The following is an 18,322-nucleotide window of genomic DNA, read 5'->3' on the forward strand; positions in this document are numbered from 1 at the left end:
TTTGAAAGGGAGAGTGATAGAAATGGAGAGATGGGGGGAGCTGGGGGGGAGAGAGAGAGGGAGAGAGAGAGGGAGGGGGAGAGGAAGAGGGAGGGAGAGAGACAGAGATTAATTTTCCATCAACTGATTTGCTCCTCAAACTCTAGCAACAAGCAAGGCTGGGTCCAGCTGAAGCCAGGAGCCTAGAACCCCATCCAGATCTCCCACAGAGTTACAGGGGCTCAAGCAGTTGGGCCACCATCCATTGCCTTCTTAGACACATTAGCAGGAACTGAATGAGAAACGGAGCAGCATGGGGAAGCTTGAACTCAACCTGGCATTCTGATATGAGATGCAAGCATCAGCACAAGTGGTGGCTTACCTGGCTCAGCCACACGACCAGCCCCCTCAGTTTTTCTTTAAAATATTATTTTAAACTCTCTTATTTTATTAACTAAGGTTCCCACTTCAGTAATGTAGAGACATTTTAAAATAACTACATAAGGTATAGATGGGATGTGACTTTAGGGCAATAAAAATATAAGAAGATATGATGATCATATTATAAACAAAGGACAATATCATTTTTCATTTCTATGATGCACTGCCTAGTACAGTACCTTAAATACACAAAGTACTAAGTTACTCATTCGGTTAAATTTAAGGATTAAAAAAAAAAAACTGCCACCATTACTCAGAAAAGAAAATATCCCACTGTGAGTTATGACTGACTGGAAAATAAGTCTAGGTTACAATTTAAAATATTTTTGAATCTGTACAAAAAATGGTGACATCTTTTCAGCAAGAGATGAAAAACCCTAAAATTTGGCATTTGTGAGGTTGAGAAAAAGTCTCAATGAAATATTAGGAACAGTAAGAGATGGGGTCTGATAACCTTTTACCAAGGTGAGAAACTTGAAGACTGCAGCATTTAAACAAACAAAACCAAGACTACCTTTCCATGTATTAGATAGAACACTTTTTGCCTGTGTGCTTGATTGCTAAATCTAATAGTAGTTGCAAAATGCTAGGTTTGGACATGATAATGTTTAAGGAATCCTTATGAATGGGAGAGCAGAGGTCATGTTGGTCACAGCTGTGCACAGCACTAATTGCACGAAGACACAGGAAAGATGGTTTAGAAATGATTACGATAATCGGTTCTTTCAGAGTAGGTGCTATGGCTTAAGTTCTCCTTCCACTGTGATCTGATGGGACTAGTTCATGTCTACACTAACTGGCTCATCAGCAGGCTGTCATTATCTATCTGACTCCTTACACATATTGAGCCCATGATTACAGATATGACCACTAAAAGATATTCCATATTAAAGTGAAGTCTTTATAATAGGTTTAGTCCTTTAGGCAAACATTAAATGTAAAAATATATAATCTAAACTATTTGAACTTCTGTTAAATTTAATAAAAATGTATTGAGAAATGATGAGCAAAGTAGCATGTACAATTACTCATTCCTAAGGCCTGGCTAAGGACTTTTTAAGTGCTGAAGGAATGAGTTGAGGAATGCAAATTTGTTGAGAAAGGCCCATACTATGAAGTAAGTACTCAGAATTACAGAGTGACTTCTACATTAATTGATGATTTGCTGGCAGAAATGGATACTCTGATGAAGTTTAATGTATTTTAAACATACGGCACTGAAGTTGCATTTTAATGCAAAATTCCATTTATTTGGATAACATTCTATTAATCATATTTTCCTTTTGCCTAATATAAATGTGAATATTTTTAAATTAGAACTTTTACATTTTGAGAAGCACCTTACAAAAAAGCAAAGAATTGACATACTCATGGAAGATTATAATTTCTGTAACTAATGATTCTAACTAGAAATTAAACTACAGAATAAATAGAACAGTGTAATATCCACAGTGTGTGTTGGGGGAGTCAATTTTCACACAGAATCTTACCTGGATCCATTTATCTGGAATTGCCATAGCTAATCGATAGTCAAAACCACCTCCTCCTTGCAAAATTGGAGAACACAGAGCTGGCATTCCTGATACATCCTAAAACAAAATACACCACCGTTGAAAGTTCATATTGGCCAAACCTTTAGTATTCTTTCTTCTGACAGGAAAGGCCAAACCCATAAATTCAAATAAACAGGGATGTATATCTCTAGCGTATTTTGATGATATAACTACAAAAGTGGATTAAATTGTGATAGCAAATCACATTTCACAGTAAAATGTTTGCTTAACGTTTTCACTCCAGGCCAACTTTGATCTTATAAGGCTATTTATTTCTCTTCTCGAGAAAATAGCAAAACTATTATTGTTAAAACATACTTTTAACTTAGCCTTTAACTACTGCAAAATTTATTATTAGTATTGTTTTACCGGCCACAAAAATGCATGTGAACCATTATCTGCTATTGTTCTTTCCAGATATACTCTGGGAAGGTATTCCTGAGCACTCACTTCTGAGGAAGTGGAAAGTAAAGACAGTACCTTAACAATAGATAACAAATTAAATAAACAGCAGCTATAGTAAAGAAAAAGACAGGAACAAAGTACTATCACTTTTAACTTTGCAATATCTTTCAAATGAATGTCTTCATTACTATGCGCCTCATCTGTTACCAAATGGGAATGCCATCCCTACTTTCTCTTCATACTAACTGCTGCTAAGGTACCACATCATGAGACGCTCTACTCCATCACTGTCCTTCAATAACTTTCTGGGGTCAATAATCAAAAATTCAAATTCCTCAGCTAAATATTCGATTCAATCAGTTGCACATTAAGCATTTACTATGTAATTTACTATTCTATTATCTGCTTTCCCACTCCCTACTAGAACGTAAGATTCATGAAAGAAGGCACTTGTGGTGTTGTTGCTGTTATTTACTGACACATCCCAAGAATCTAGAAGAGCACAGTAGTACTGTCCACTCTGCCTGTCAAAAAATTAAAAAAATAAAAAAATTAAAAAAGAAAAAAAAAAGAAAATGCCTACATGTGTTTTAAATGAAAATAAAATAGTTCTAGTTTGTTAATAGGTAATGAGTACTCAGGACAGACTTCCAAGGGGAGAAATTGCAATTAAAAATGCTTTTAATTAACATAGCAAATCTAATTATATAGAATGGTGTACATATTCTAGAAAAATGTTTTAAATTTGTAATTTTCATTAAAATATATTTATATTGCTACTATAGGACTTTACATAAAATATTACTTATTCATCATACCACATGCCACTTCTTAAAAAGAAAAAAATGTTCATGAGGATCAATTCCCCATTTTGAAGGTGCTCCCACTAGACAGAAAAGTGATGTATTGAAATTGAAGTAGTTTTCAATTTTAGTAGAATAAATTGGAGACACATCGTGTTTTAAAAAAAAAAAAACCCTAAAACCAAGTAATATAAAGTAGGCTAAGTTCTCCAAGTTTCATTGGTAAAAACATCAAAAATCAGACAGGAGTTCCCTAGATGATGAAACTATTTTACTTGAAATGAATGCCAAGATCAATGTAAGAGTTTTACGTTTCATGTATTAAATAATTGCTTCTTTTTCTTTAGTACCCATTTTTGATTTGTGTTTTCATTAATTGTTTATTGTAATTTGCCACATGTAACATTTCTGCTTCAGACTGCCAAAAATATAGCTGACAAAATAATTACTTTTTATGTTTGACAGATAAAATTAAAATATATAAAAGACAAAATGAAAGTCTAACATTTTTGACTAATGTTGAAATAGACTCAGCACACAAAGTACTACTAGTCCAGTTATTAGCAAGAATTGTGTGCTATGATCACATGTTGGTTTAGTAGAGAGTGCAAAATAATAGTAAGTACTTATCTTGCATTATGGTCTTTTATTTGTATTTTAATTCTACATAAGGACTTATTGCAGGTATTTAAGATCACTGCTCTGCTCCCCGAAGACACTTAGAAGATAAAACACCAGAAGACAGTACAACTGCTCTTCTGTATACAAAGGTAACCAGTGAAATCATACCACTTACTTGGAGGAACTTCGTTTTTAGAAATGATGTTTGTAAAAGTAGCAATACAAATAATATCACAGGAAGTATTCTAACCACTGCATTTCATTTCAATAAACTAAATGCCAACAATCTGAAAATATACTTAAATTTTAAATTTTTGACAACAGCCTGCCTACTTTCATTTGCCAACCACTATACTTTGGATAGAATAGTTTTAATGTCCTTAATTCAATTTAATAATATTTCCTAGTTAGAGGATTCAGAAACCAAGAGGATGCAAGTACTAAATCTAAATTAGCATAAGCATTTAACAAACTTCTTAATTTATCACATTTATCACCAAGAGGGGAATTGTCAATTATGCATGTACCAAATTATATCATTACCGTGTAGCTTTGGGACAGTTAATCATGAACCTTCAGTAATCATAAATAAGTAGCGAACATTTGGCAATCCGCGAGCAATAACGTAAACAAGAAAGGTAATCGCATCATAACAAGACAGGCTTCAAAGGAGCTCGCAGGCATCATCCCATGCCATCCCAAATGATTAAGTCAGAAGGAAAAATTAATAAATAGATAGCCACTTATTAATATTCAATTCTGATCTCTGCTGAAGGTCTCTGGCAGAAGAACCTGTCCACTGATTAGGATATTTTACTTTGCAACCACTGGCATTTTCCTTTTAACAATAGAATGGTGACAAGTAATTAGTATACATTATCTCCTAATAGGAAAACAGTGAATTCTAAATAATGTGCCACCCAAACAAGATACCTGCACTACAGTCAGGGTGCAACTTCATTGATGCAATTATTAACAACATGAGATTAATTATTCAAATATTATATGCTGAGAGAATGTTCCAAATTAATGGAAGTCAGAGGGTAAGTGATCATTATGGTTTTACCTCAGCTATCGTTATGGAATCTGGATACAGTGTATGAACCAAGTGATTGGCCAACATGAGATAAACCAAGGCATCTTCATCCACATGTAGTCCAAAATATTCACTGTAATCACCTGAAAAGCTCTTACCTAAAGAACAGAAAATACAGACATATTTTGTTAACTTAAAAGTTCTTAATTCTGCCCAAACATACCCACCCATCAATTAGTTTTGCTTCTATGAATTTTGTTATGGCAGCAAAGTATGTGTGATGATAATGTTATTATCAGCAAAAATATTATTTAACTTCTAAGAGTAATCCTTGTCACTATTCAGGGTTCAGACAGCCTTGCAAATCCATTGTTAACAAAGAAATATTAAAGATTAAATTCTAACTAAAATTTTCAGTAGAAAAGCAAACTGGTACTGAAAGCAATTCATTCTGATTTTAAAATTTTCAATATATTTTCGGTTATATCAAGAAGATGCTAATGTTAGATTCTTTTGATCCCTTTGAGTTAAAGAATAAATGAAAAATACCACAAAAAGTCCTGATATAATGTTTATATTATCTTACATATGTGCTTCAATTTATAAAAAACAGGGAGATTTTAATCAAATCCCTTCCACCTCTTCTCCTACCTCCTTATTTTGGCTGTTTATATTTATGTTTCATTTATTGGTGTTATACTTCCAATTTGCTTATTATTCATTCAGTAGTCTACTCTTATTTTTGTGATGAAGTCAACTGGTACACATCAATAGTCTTTTGGCCCCTTCTTCCCTCAACCTAAGTCCTTTTGTATTTAATTCTTTTTTTTTTCCCCGTTTGCTGGGTTTAATCAGTGAGCTATAGTTCCAAATATGATTATGGGAGTCTCAGTCCTCAAGTTCTTTCATGTTTACATCTCAATAGAAATTCAATTATTGGATTTCTTTATCTTGTTTTTGATATCATGATTCATTTTTTAAAAATATGATAAAAACTGTATCTATGCAAGTTATACAAGGTGATGACTTGATACATTTATACACTGTATATTGATTACTTGTCAAATTAGGTTAACGTACCCATCACCACCATACCATTTTGTGTGTATGTGTGTTGGGGCAGGGTGGGTAGGACGCAGACTTTTTAATCTGCTCTCATTAAATATCATTAGTGATACTTCCTTGTTTAGTGAATGTAAGATTTCCAGAATTTATTATCTTATAACTGAAAGCTTATGTATTTTGAACAAAATTTTTCTGTTTCCTGCCCCTCCACCCTCAATTCACCCTGTCCAACCCCTGGAAACTACTATTTAATGATTATTTTTTTTAAATATTTATTTTATTTATTTGAAAGGCAGAGTGAAACAGAGAGAGAGAGAAAGAGATCTTCTTTCAGCTAGTTCACTCTCCAAATGACTGCAATGACCAGAGCTGGGCCAGGCCAAAGACAGATTCAGGAGTTCCATCAGAGTGGATGGACTCAAGTATTTGAGCCATCTTCTGATGCTTTCTTAGGAATTTCAGCAGGAAGCTGGATCAGAAGGAAAGCAGTTAGAACTTGAATCAGCACTCTGATATGGGATTCCAATGTTGTGATAGGTGGCTTAACCCACTGGTCCACAATGCAGACCCATGATCAAATTCTTGAGTTAAATTTTGTTTCCCTAAGAATTTTGTAGACATTGTTTCTGGCAATGGAATATGAATACAGCCAAAAATTTTAGTCGCACAGCTAAAAACAAAACAAAACAAAATCTCTTTTCCTTTCTAGAAATTCCATGTTGAATTTATCTTCATTGCTGAGTTAACAAATTAAACACTCTGTATCTTGATGTTAACTATTTTATCTTAATTTTTCAGGTAGACTACATGCTCTTTTGCTGTATTGCTTTGGATATTTTTCTCCTTCATTCTAAGAGTGAAAAGCATGCTGAGTAATTCTTTTTATTTTCAACCAGTTCTTAGTCTTTTTTATCTATGAAAAGACAATCTTATATCCAAAAACTTAGTTCATCTCACCAGCACCTCAGCACTCAGAAATATACCCCCGCCTCAGCAGAGAGAATTTCTTCAGGGCACACTGGTATTGCAATCCAGGAGTGGAGCTTTCTTGACATTTGCCACACTTACTTTCCTATAGTCTATGTCAGCTCCTCCCCAAACTGGATGGTACAACCTGGTAGGCTGTACAGATTAACTTCTGTCCTACAAACATTTCAGGGAGGCAGCATCATGGTGAAGGGTAAGTAGGGGTGGTGGAAGTTTGGCACCATGGGTAAGACAGTGCTGGGACACACACATTCCATAATGGAATACCTGCGTGCAAGGTCCAGCTCTACTCCCAATTCCAGCTTTGTGCTGACATGTACCCAGGGAGCGGGGGGAGCCAGTAAATGATGCCTTAAGCAGATGGGTCCCTGCCACCCACATGGGAGACATAGGTTAAAAAATATGCTCGTGACAACTTCAGTAGGCACAGTCCCAGCTGTTGCAGGCATCTGGATAGTGAACCAGCAGGTGCGAAATATTCTTTGAAAGGCAGATGGGGTAGGGGGGACCCTAGGGGTCCCCATCTACCTTTCAAATATAATAAAATACATTTAGAATGAAAAGTAAAAGAGTAAGTGGCAGTACAGTTTTAATCTTTAGCTTCTTTCCATGTGCCAATTTTCAAAATTTATAATCTAAAGTCCCCCCTCCTTTTAAAATTTTTTGGTTTTTTGCTGATGAATCTTGGGGCATTAAAAATAATGGCAAAGAATAAATAATGGCAATTGATCTCATTTTATCTACTGAGGAATTAGGAGTCTATGATCCCACATCTTTGTCCAACTCATAAACTGAAAATCTGACCAATGTAGTTCAGTTACGTATTAATTTGCAACTTAATTTTAACTGAGAAAAAATATAAAAACTCTTTAAAATTAAATACTTTCTTCAATATGTAATATGCAAGTAGCCTATGCAAACGTTTTTGTTTATTACCTTTTATATTTATTTTTTATTGTAAATGAATACTGCCATGTTCATATCCCAAGGGTATTGCAATAAACGGCTTTTTAAAAAACTTAAAAGAGAGCTACATATTAAGGACAGCATGTTGTTAAGAAGTTACACTTTGAGGCCATCACTGTGGTATAGCAAATTTAGCCTCTGCCTGAGCTGCCAGCATCCCCTATGGGTACCAGTTCAAGTCCTGGCTGCTCCACTTCCCATCCAGCTCCCTACTAATGGTCTGGGAAATCAGTGGAAGATGGCCCAAGCACTTGGGCCCCTGCATTCACAAGAGAGATCTGGGAAGAGGCTCCTGGCTCCTGGCTTCAGATCAGCCCAGCTCCGGTCACTGCTGCCATGTGGGGAATGAACCAGTGGCTGAAAGACCTCTCTCAGTGTGTAACTCTGTCCCACAAGTAAATAAATACATCTTTTAAAAAATAAAAAAAAAAGATGTTATACTTTAGGGACTAACATTGTAGCATAGCAAGTAAGGCCACTGTATGTGACACTGGCATCACATATAGGCAATGCTTCCTGTCCTGGCTGCTCCACTTTTGATCCAGCTCCCTGATAACAGCCCAGGGAAAGCAGCGGAAGATGGTTCAAGTGTTTGGATCCCTGCCACTGACATGGGAAACTTGGATGGAGCACCTGACTTTTGGCTTCAGCTTGGCCCAGTCCTGGTCATTACAGCCATCTGGAGAATGAACCAACATATGGAAGATATATCTCTCTCTCTCCCTAATGCTGAATTTCAATTAAGTAAATACTGTTTTTAAATTCGCTTCAAAGGAAATCATATTGTATTTACTTACAAAATGTACTTATATTCTACCTCTTGACAAAAAAGGATCAAAAGTGACCACAGAGAAGATCTGTACAATAAACTAATAAAAATCAAACTACCAATAATGGTCATTGTACCCTCTGTAACTGAACCTAAAATCTGGTCTTAATCCTTTGGTTAAAAAAATATATTTAATGCAATCCAGACTTCAGTATCGTTGTAATATATCAGGCTACTTACCCACACCGTGGTCATGATACAGCATGGATGTAACACCATCAAAACGAAATCCATCAAAGCAATATTCTTCCAACCACCATCTTATATTTGACAGAAGAAATCTTAAAACTTCCCAGCTAAATGATTAAAGAAATATGAATGCAAATATGCAATGCAAAAGTTTTCATTGTTATACATCCTTCTTGTGTGTTAATTAAATTCTGCATCGCTACGTTAAGAATCCAAATGTTCAACAAATATAACAAAACTGGAAAATTACTAACAAATATGGCATTTGTTTGATGAATCTCTCTCTAAAACAAAGTTATTAACCACAAAACCACTTAATATTTAATAAAACTGAGAGAAAAATGTCTAAGACCCCAGGAACATGGACTCTGTTTTGTACAATGCTGTGTTCCCAACAACTAAAACAGTGACTATTACATAACAGTACTCCAAAAGGCTGTGTTGGGGGAGGTCCATCCCCAATTCCACTTTCCTGATATTGTGTGTCCTGGGAGGCGATAGTGGAACCTCAAGTACCACCCATGTGAGTTCCTGGATCCTGGATCCAGTCTGGTCCGGCCCAAGCTGTTGCAGGCATTTGGGGAGCTAAGCAGTAAATGAGAGCATGTTCTCTCTGTTTCTCTCTTTCTACCTTTCAAATAAAAAAATACTTTGAATTTTTCTCCATTTCTTAAAACATATTTTCATAATCAGGAGAAAGAATACTTCAGATTGTTTGCTTAAAATATCTCCTTGGGCCACCATTTCAAACAGACAAAATTTAGAATAAAAAGTAAATAAGGCCGGCGCCGCGGCTCACTAGGCTAATCCTCCGCCTAGCGGCGCCGGCACACCGGGTTCTAGTCCCGGTTGGGGCGCCGGATTCTGTCCCGGTTGCCCCTCTTCCAGGCCAGCCCTCTGCTGTGGCCAGGGAGTGCAGTGGAGGATGGCCCAGGTGCTTGGGCCCTGCACCCCATGGGAGACCAGGAAAAGCACCTGGCTCCTGGCTCCTGCCATCGGATCAGCGCGGTGCGCCGGCCGCAGCGCGCCGGCCGCGGCGGCCATTGGAGGGTGAACCAACGGCAAAGGAAGACCTTTCTCTCTGTCTCTCTCTCTCACTGCTCACTGTCCACTCTGCCTGTCAAAAAAAAAAATAAATAAATAAATAAATAAATAAATAAAAAAGTAAATGATGAAAACAATTTTTCAAAGTCAACCACATGGTAAGCAATATTACATTTACTAGATTGTTGTTTTATAGCTGTAAAAAAACCCAAGACTTGATTACTAAAAACCATATTTAATAAGGAAGAAAGTCAGACAAATTTTACATCCATAAAAATAGATGGAAAACAAAGAACTACATAACTCAATTAAAAACACCACACGAAGCAACTCTATTTTGGACAGCTGAAAAGAGGGCATCATCAATTAGTATTTTCTTTAGTCATATAGCTATGGTTGAGTTCTCTATCTTATTATAACTTTGGTTTTAAGACTTTAATACCTCATTTAGTTTAATGACAAAGCTGTAATAGTGTACACAAATCTTCAACTCAGCTGAAATTTATGTACTTTTTCATCCTTCCATATATTACAGAGCAATCTGACATAAGTGGAGATTAAGTTATCACAATCAATTCCAGAATTGTAAATCTAAACTTTGGGGAATAAGTGTTGTTGTAATTAACTGCTTTAAATAAGTTAAAATAAGCTACTTTTGAGTTTTGGAAACTCATTGAAAACTAAAGTAAGACAAAAAAAAAATCCTGAAATCTAACCAATCTAGTAGATATGTAAGGGAGCCGAGCAATTCTGGATGTTTAGCTAAGCTAGGATGAAGGCAGAATGTCCTTGTATTTTCACTAATGCTTGTTCATTTACAGTTTAAAGGGAAAAATACTGTTTAATGAAAAGAAATGAAAACAAAAGGCATTATATAACAATATAAGACCAAAATTATTTTATTTTATATAGGAACTTTTAATTATTTTTTCTTTAAAGTCTTTTTAAAAGATTTATTTATTTGAAAGAGTTACACAGAGAGAGAAGGAGAGGCAGAGAGAGAGAGAGAGAGAGAGAGAGAGTGAGTGAGTGAGTTCCATCCACTGGTTCACTCCGCAACTGGCTACAACAGCCAGAGCTAGGGTGATCCAAAGCCAGGAGCCAGGAACCTCCACCAAGTCTCCCACATGGGTGCAGGGGTCCAAGGACTTAGGCCATCTTCTATAGCTTTCCAGGGGACAGCAGAGAGCCAGATTGGAAGTAGAGCAGCCGGGACTCTAACTGGTATCCATATGGGATGCTGGCACTGCAGGCAGGGGCTTTATTTGCTATGCCACTAATTTTTTTTTTAATTAATAAACTGGTTTTTTAAACAGGAGGTTTGAGTTCAAAACAAAATTGAAAGGAAAGTACAAAATCCCTATACAACCCCATCAATAAGCATATCTATATTTTTGACAAGATTGCTATATGAGAATTTCAGAAGGACAACAATAAAGTTGCACATCATTTGTTTTTTGAAAATGATGTTTTCGGGGCCAGTGTTGTGGCGCCATGGGTTAATGCCCCGGCCTGAAGCGCCAGCATCCCATATGAGCACGGGTTCCAGTCCCAGCTGTTCCTCTTCTGATCCAGCTCTCTGCTATGGCCTGGGAAAGCAGTAGAAGACGGCCAAAGTCCTTGGGTACCTACTCTCATGTGGAAGACCCGGAAGAAGCTCCTGACTCCTGGCTTCGGATTGGCACAGATCTGGTCATTGTGGTCACCTGGGGAGTGAACCATCAGATGGAAGACCTCTCTCTCTCTCTGCCTCTCCTTCTTGCTATGTAAAGTCTGAATTTCAAATAAGTAAATAAATCTTTAAAAAAATGTTTTTAAAAGGGCATGCATGCTTTTTTAATTAGCTATTCCACTGCTAATATTTATTTTAGTTGTAAAATGTAAAATGAGGGGCGGGCGCTATGGCCCAGTGGGTTAATGCCCTGGCCTAAAGGGCTGGCATCCCATATGGGCCCTGGTTCTAGTCCGGCTGCTCCTCCTCTGATCTAGCTCTCTGCTATGGCTGGGATGGTGGTAGAAGATGACCCAAGTCCTTGGGCCTCTGCACCCATGGAAGAAGCTCCTGGCTCCTGGCTTTGGATGGGTGCAGCTCTGGCCATTGTGGCCATCTAGGGAGTGAACTGGTGGATGGAAGACCTCTCTCTCCGTCTCCACCTCTCTCTGTTACTCTGTCTTTCAAATAAATAAAATAAATCTTAAAAAAATAGAAATGTAAAATGAAAGATTATTTTAGCAGAAAATATTAAATGTCTTGAGTAGATAATTAAAGGCATGAATATGTAAACTAGAAATCACAAGCTATCCCTAGGCCTTATCTGACATACACTGCTATTTTGTTGGGCTTGTTAAGTATCTTGAAGTTTTCAATCTGAAATCTTCTAGATAATGTATTTTTTAGCTGTTCCCAGTCTCTGAAACTTCACATTTTCTTATATTGATCTTAATTTACATCGCCAGATTGGCCCTGTGGACATTAATTTTCATTCTCTATCACAGATATCAAGGGCTAAATATATTTTAGATAGACATATTTTTGTGTGTGGGGTGATAATAGGTGATGAGCTAATGATACTACAATTGAATGAAAAACAGAAGGGAAATAAAATGAATTTGATCACTTAAAAGTAAATATCGCTCAATATCACATATCTGATTAAATGCAGAATTAATAAAAATGCTACTTATTTGATTACTACAATCTGTTCTCTTCTTGACCAAAGAGGTAATAAAACTGTTTAACATATAAAACCAACAGATGGAAAAATTTCTGTTTCCCTGCCTTTCAAATAAATAAATAAATCTTAAAAAAACTGATATGCATAATTTAAATCACTAATACTTTCAAAACTATTTATTTTATTATACTTTATGATTCACTAATAAAACAAGATACGTTTTCCATAGAAAAACAGAAAAAAATAAAGATATAATTTTACAGGAGAGCAAATTATCTGCAATAAAATTAGTAAAGAACAAAAAATTAAGAAATTTTTTTTAATCTAAGGAAGTTTCAAAGTTAGTAGCAGCAAACAGAAAGCAAAATGGAAACATTTGTTATCTGGTTAAATACATTTTCTAAAATTACATGATAAGGAACAGTTAGGTAAGGATACTTAGCCTTATGCCAGTAACATTTTATATATAAGTAGACTTCGTATATAAGAAAAAACGAATGAGCAGTGCAAGAAATAGGGGAAAGACAGATTCATGAAGTGTGTTCCAATATTTCTGGGTTTAAAAGTTTGTGTTTCTTATCACTTTACCATGATGAATCTAGACAAACTGATTCACTCTTCATAAAATATATTCATATCAGTAAATCAGGGCCTTAGAGACTTTCTAAGGAAGAGAACCAGGAAAAGCGATGTTTGAGTCTATAAAATAACCCATTCCTCATGCATGGCCACAAACTGCAAAATACTCAGGTGCAGTGTTACCATGTTATTAGAATTAAGAGATGACTCTCTTTTTTCATTTTCTTTCCATGTGTGAACACTCAAGTTGATGTAGACAATGCACTTAACTACTATATAAATATACTGATCTCAGATTAAATTACTAGAGGAAAGCTGTCCCAGGCAACCCCAAGGCGACTTCCAGGTTAGGTGATTCTCTTTAGTAGAGGACTCACCATGTACTTGTACTCATGGCTAAGATTTCCTGTAGTAAAATGCTATAAAGCAAATTGAGCAAAGGGGAAAAAAAAAAAAAAACATAACATAGGGCAAAGATAGGAGGAACCTACGTGCACACTTCTGAAACTCCCCTTGTGTTCCTGTGTCCTAACTCCCATGTGACACGCCAAACTCCTCCAGAAACATGAGTCTTCCCCACAAGGAATGTTCATCAGAGTCTCGGTTCTCAGGGCTTTATTGGAGGCCAATGACAAGGCACCTTCTGCCTTAGTACAAAATGAAGATGCCCAGAGCGAAAGCATATGTTTCACATAACCCCATGCTTTGTAAGAAGAATTTAGGTGCAGCCTTTATCAGTTCCAGGAATAGTGAGAATCTTCAGAAAATCTAAGTTTGCAGCCACTAGCCAAGTGTGCCAATCCTGAAGGCAGGCATTTCTATAGACAGCTGTGCTATCTTAGGCCATGTTAATTCGTTTCTGCACTAAGGTAGGACCTGATTTTTATTACATAATTATAAAATACTTATTATTGGTTACTAGAGAAAAAAAATTCCTCCCAAGTCAATTTTACCTCAGAGGCACCCAGACCTCAAAGCCAAGTGGAAGAATCTTATATACACATTAAAAGTATAAATATGTAAAAACATCCAGGTGAGGTGCTCTCTTCTGAGCACTATCCCCAGCAGTCACATGGACAATGAACACGTTAATCTCATACACGAAGGACTCTAAGATTTGCCTTTGAAAAAGGACACCAGAAATAGCTTAAGGAATATGTCACCAGTGAAATAGGTTTCTGAAAGAGGTTCAATAGTACTTTTCCTCATATAATTTTCAAATTCATCACTCATAAGTTCCATTTTTCATTCTTTAGGGAGTTGAGAAGAAGGGGAGTTATGATGTATTCTAAACTATGAGTGAATTAGAAATATTACTCAGTGTGCTCCCTGGTAATAAATGAACTGAATCATCTCAACTGAATGGCTTGCCCTGAGTCAAAGCATGAAAATGTCTGGCAAAGGGTACAATAAAATAGGCAATTTACTTTTTCTACCTCAAAATGTCATCAGACAGCACATAACACAGTTGATCTATCCAGTTGATTAGAGTCCCATAAAAATATAAAGCGGAATTTAAGAGCATGGTTTTATTTCGGGTGCATTTCAACAGACAAGGCGAGATTTAGATTTTTAGGTTACTCTGTTGACACAAGATTTTTAAAGCCTGACCTTACAGAGTATTGGGCAGATTAGTTTATGAACAATTGGAGGAGCTAGATACTAACTTTTAGAAGGAAATGCCAGAAAATGCATACTTCAGTGGTCACTGTGTATGTACGAAACACAGCGATTAGCTTTATATCTTAAAATTAATCAGCAGCTAAATTAGGAACTGAAACTATCATCAACACTGCCTGAAGTCTATTGATCAGCTCATTCCCATTTTATTTTTGTGAAACAGAAACCAAATTCCTGAAATCCAGAAAATCATAATGAAATGCAGCTGTCTTTCCAGTGAATCATAAGCCAGTAAAATGTTTAAATCACAGGTGTCTAATATAGAAACTGGATCTATGGATGGATAACATACACGTTTAAGTATTTCTGGCAATCAAAATAGTCAGGATTCTAAGTAGTTCAGATGTTTGAAATATTCAACTTGTAATCAAGTAATGAGAATTAGGGAAATTTTGTCACACTGATAATTGCAATATGAAGGTTTTAGGAAATATCCTTAAAGTCAAAAACTGTTGATTGTTTCACATTCTGCCAATGAACTTTATAATAAAATGAAACACAGCCAAATTTTCTTGGCAAGCAAGTATAATCAGATATTATGACATTTATTTAATGAAGTTACATTTTATATTCTAAGCCTATTTGTCTAATGTTCAATTTATTTGCAGTACAAAATAACCTCTGAGATTTTCAAAATACGGATGTTACTGATTCTACTAATATTACAGTAATAAATCGGAGTGATTTTTAAACAGTGATTAAATAGTAATCTTATAAAGAAAAAATATGTTCCTCTTAGCTATTCCACAGTCTCTGTGGTTGAAGAGCTATTAAAGATTACATCATAAAACCAGTAAGCAAAAACTGGACGTTTTGATCTGTATATTTCAACTGAAGCAATAGACTGACCTTGAGGAAAGAAGGTACTTTAATATTGTATCTTTTATGAGAAATGTATAGATGGTTGAGAAAAAATTATAGTCTTAAATTCAATAAAATGATATTTTTAAAAGCTATTGTAAATTGTCACCATTGACAAACAGGTAACACATAACTGCCTATATTGTTTTCAAAACTTAAGAGAATATATTAGTCAACTTAATTAAAACTAAATTGATTGATATATCAATTTAAAGTGTCATATTTTTGCTTTTATTTTATCTTGTAAAGTCAGCCAACTGCAACTGTTTCAAAGTTTGAAATGACTGAAAAGAGATAATTTATATGTAATGACAGATAACAATATCATTTCTGGATAAAATGTATCTAGGGCTTTAGGAATGGAGTTTAATATGGAGGCTACTGTACATATTAATTTGAAATAAAATTAAGTAAAGAACAGCATAAAACTCTCCTAGGAAAACTGTAATTCAACTACAAAAATGATTAATAACAGAAAATTCAAAATATTAATAGTTATTATAAACTATGATTTTATGGTTTTTAATATCATCTAATTTTCTGGATTTCAGGTTGTATAAATGTATTTTGTATAAATTAACATAGTGTTTAAAATCAGATTGTATCCACTGAACCCCAGTTATCTATATTGATTAGCAAAATTTTTTTTACCCTTAAGTTCAAATTTTTTTTAAAGATTTATTTATTTATTTGAAAATCAGAGTTACACAGGGAGAGGAGAGGCAGAGAGAGAGAGGTCTTCCATCCGCTGCTTCACTCTCCAATTGGCTGCAACAGTCGGAGCTAGCACAATCCGAAGCCAGGAGCCAGAAGCTTCTTCCGGGTCTCCCACATGGGTTTAGGGGCCTAAAGAATTGGGCTATCCTCTACTGCTTTCCCAGCCATAGCAGAGAGCTAGATTGGAAGTGGAGCAGCTGGGACTCAAACCAGCGCCCAAATGAGATACTGGCACTGTAGGCAGCAACTTTACCCACTAAGCCAAAGTGCCAGCCCTTAGGTACAAATTTTACTTGGATTAATAAATATTACATTAAAATTATCTCCAATTGTACTATCGATGAGTCTAATCAAGTATTGCCTACAAAATAAGTAGAGAACGATAGCATAGTATGCCTTCATATGCTAAATGCTTTCAATTAAACTTTTACTAAAAGACCAAGTCTTGTTTTTCTCCAATTTAATGTATACTATTATCTTTGTTTATCTGCTCAAGTAAAATTAGGAAAAGCTAACTTACAGGAATGTGTCTAGGTCTCTGGGTACAAATGTCTGTGTGTGTTTGTATAGGGGATGACAATGGACCAGCAGTGAGTCACTCACAAAATCCTTTACTGATCCTTATGAATGCATGAATGTTTATTAGAAGTATTTTCACCCATAGGACTCATGCAAACATATACCCCTTTAACAAAAAAGGCAATGTGTCCAGCTTCTAGTGAGAGTAAGCCCAGACTGGCCTGTACATATAGCCTACATTGGAATAAGAAGGCTTATGATTAAATATTGAAAATTTCCCCAAATGTTACAGAAATCTCTGGTGAGGACAACAAAAGGAGGAAACCATAAAAATATCAGTATCCTTAAGGAATCATCAGCTTTTTTTTTTGCTTGCTTCAGTTATGAATTTTGTATTTTCACATTGCTGCCTAGATTTTCAAAAGGCTCTGCAATGATTAATTTAACCATTCACCCACATTGCAGTAATAAAACCAAGAACTTCTACACACACATAATACATAATATTTACATTAAAGATTCATTAGTGGTCAGAACAGAACTTCCAACATTCAGTAATGTCATCAATGCAAAAATGGGCAGCTGTCATTAAAATATGATTATTGTAAATAATATACCTCTCAAGTGTGGGTACATTAATGCCTAGGATATATGGAAATGCACATAAACAATAGTGTGCTTTAATAATAGTCAATTTAACTTGATTATTTGTAAGTAAAAAATAAATTTTAAATTTTCTAATAATTCTAAATATATAGTAAATGCTTATCAAGTATCAGATCCTGTACTAAATGCTTTCTGTGAATTGGTTTATGTAATTCCCATAAAAACTCTCACTGGTACACATTATAATAGGGATAGGCAAAGTTTTTGTTTAGTACAGGGCTGAAAATTAATATTTTAGGCTTCATCGGTCATGTGTGGTCTCAGTCTATGTCACTGTGTGTCACAATGACTCAACTCCAATGTTATAGAGTGAAAGAGGTCTTAGACAATATGTAAAGGAATGCACTTGGCTATATGTCAATTAAACTTTCTTAATAGTGAGCAGTCATACCTGTCCATAGATACATATAATTGTCTATATAATTTACTGACCCCTGCAATTAAAATTCGCCTTTAACTAGTGGTAGTTAGTAACTTTCACTTGGACAAAAAACCGGCCAGTGATGTAGTCAGAATGTGAACTCAGGTTTCTTATTGTAGAATCAAAGCTGCTGACCACTCTACATAGTTGCCTGTTGACAACAACTGAAAGATCTATACAATAGCAAATGAAGTCTGACACAGTTGTAAAAGATAAAGCAATGCAGTAAATTAAAATGTACATTTACAAGGCTAGAGATGCAGACCCTTGGAAAGCAAAATGTATG

At 35.5% G+C, this 18,322-nt stretch overlaps 1 protein-coding gene across 1 annotated transcript in view; it reads right to left on the reverse strand.

Moving 5' to 3' along the window:
- GBE1 (1,4-alpha-glucan branching enzyme 1) overlaps window positions 1–18,322 on the reverse strand; it is a 304,814-nt gene that overhangs the window by 86,872 nt on the left and 199,620 nt on the right. Inside the window, 3 exon segments of the mRNA XM_089331383.1 lie at window positions 1,911–2,009; window positions 4,869–4,996; window positions 8,866–8,981. Of these exon segments, the coding sequence (XP_089187509.1) occupies window positions 1,911–2,009; window positions 4,869–4,996; window positions 8,866–8,981 (343 nt within the window).

Source organism: Oryctolagus cuniculus, chromosome 4 (genome assembly GCF_051225735.1).
Source record: "Oryctolagus cuniculus isolate XC-2025 breed Fujian yellow rabbit chromosome 4, ASM5122573v1, whole genome shotgun sequence".
In the NCBI taxonomy this organism is placed as follows: domain Eukaryota; kingdom Metazoa; phylum Chordata; class Mammalia; order Lagomorpha; family Leporidae; genus Oryctolagus; species Oryctolagus cuniculus.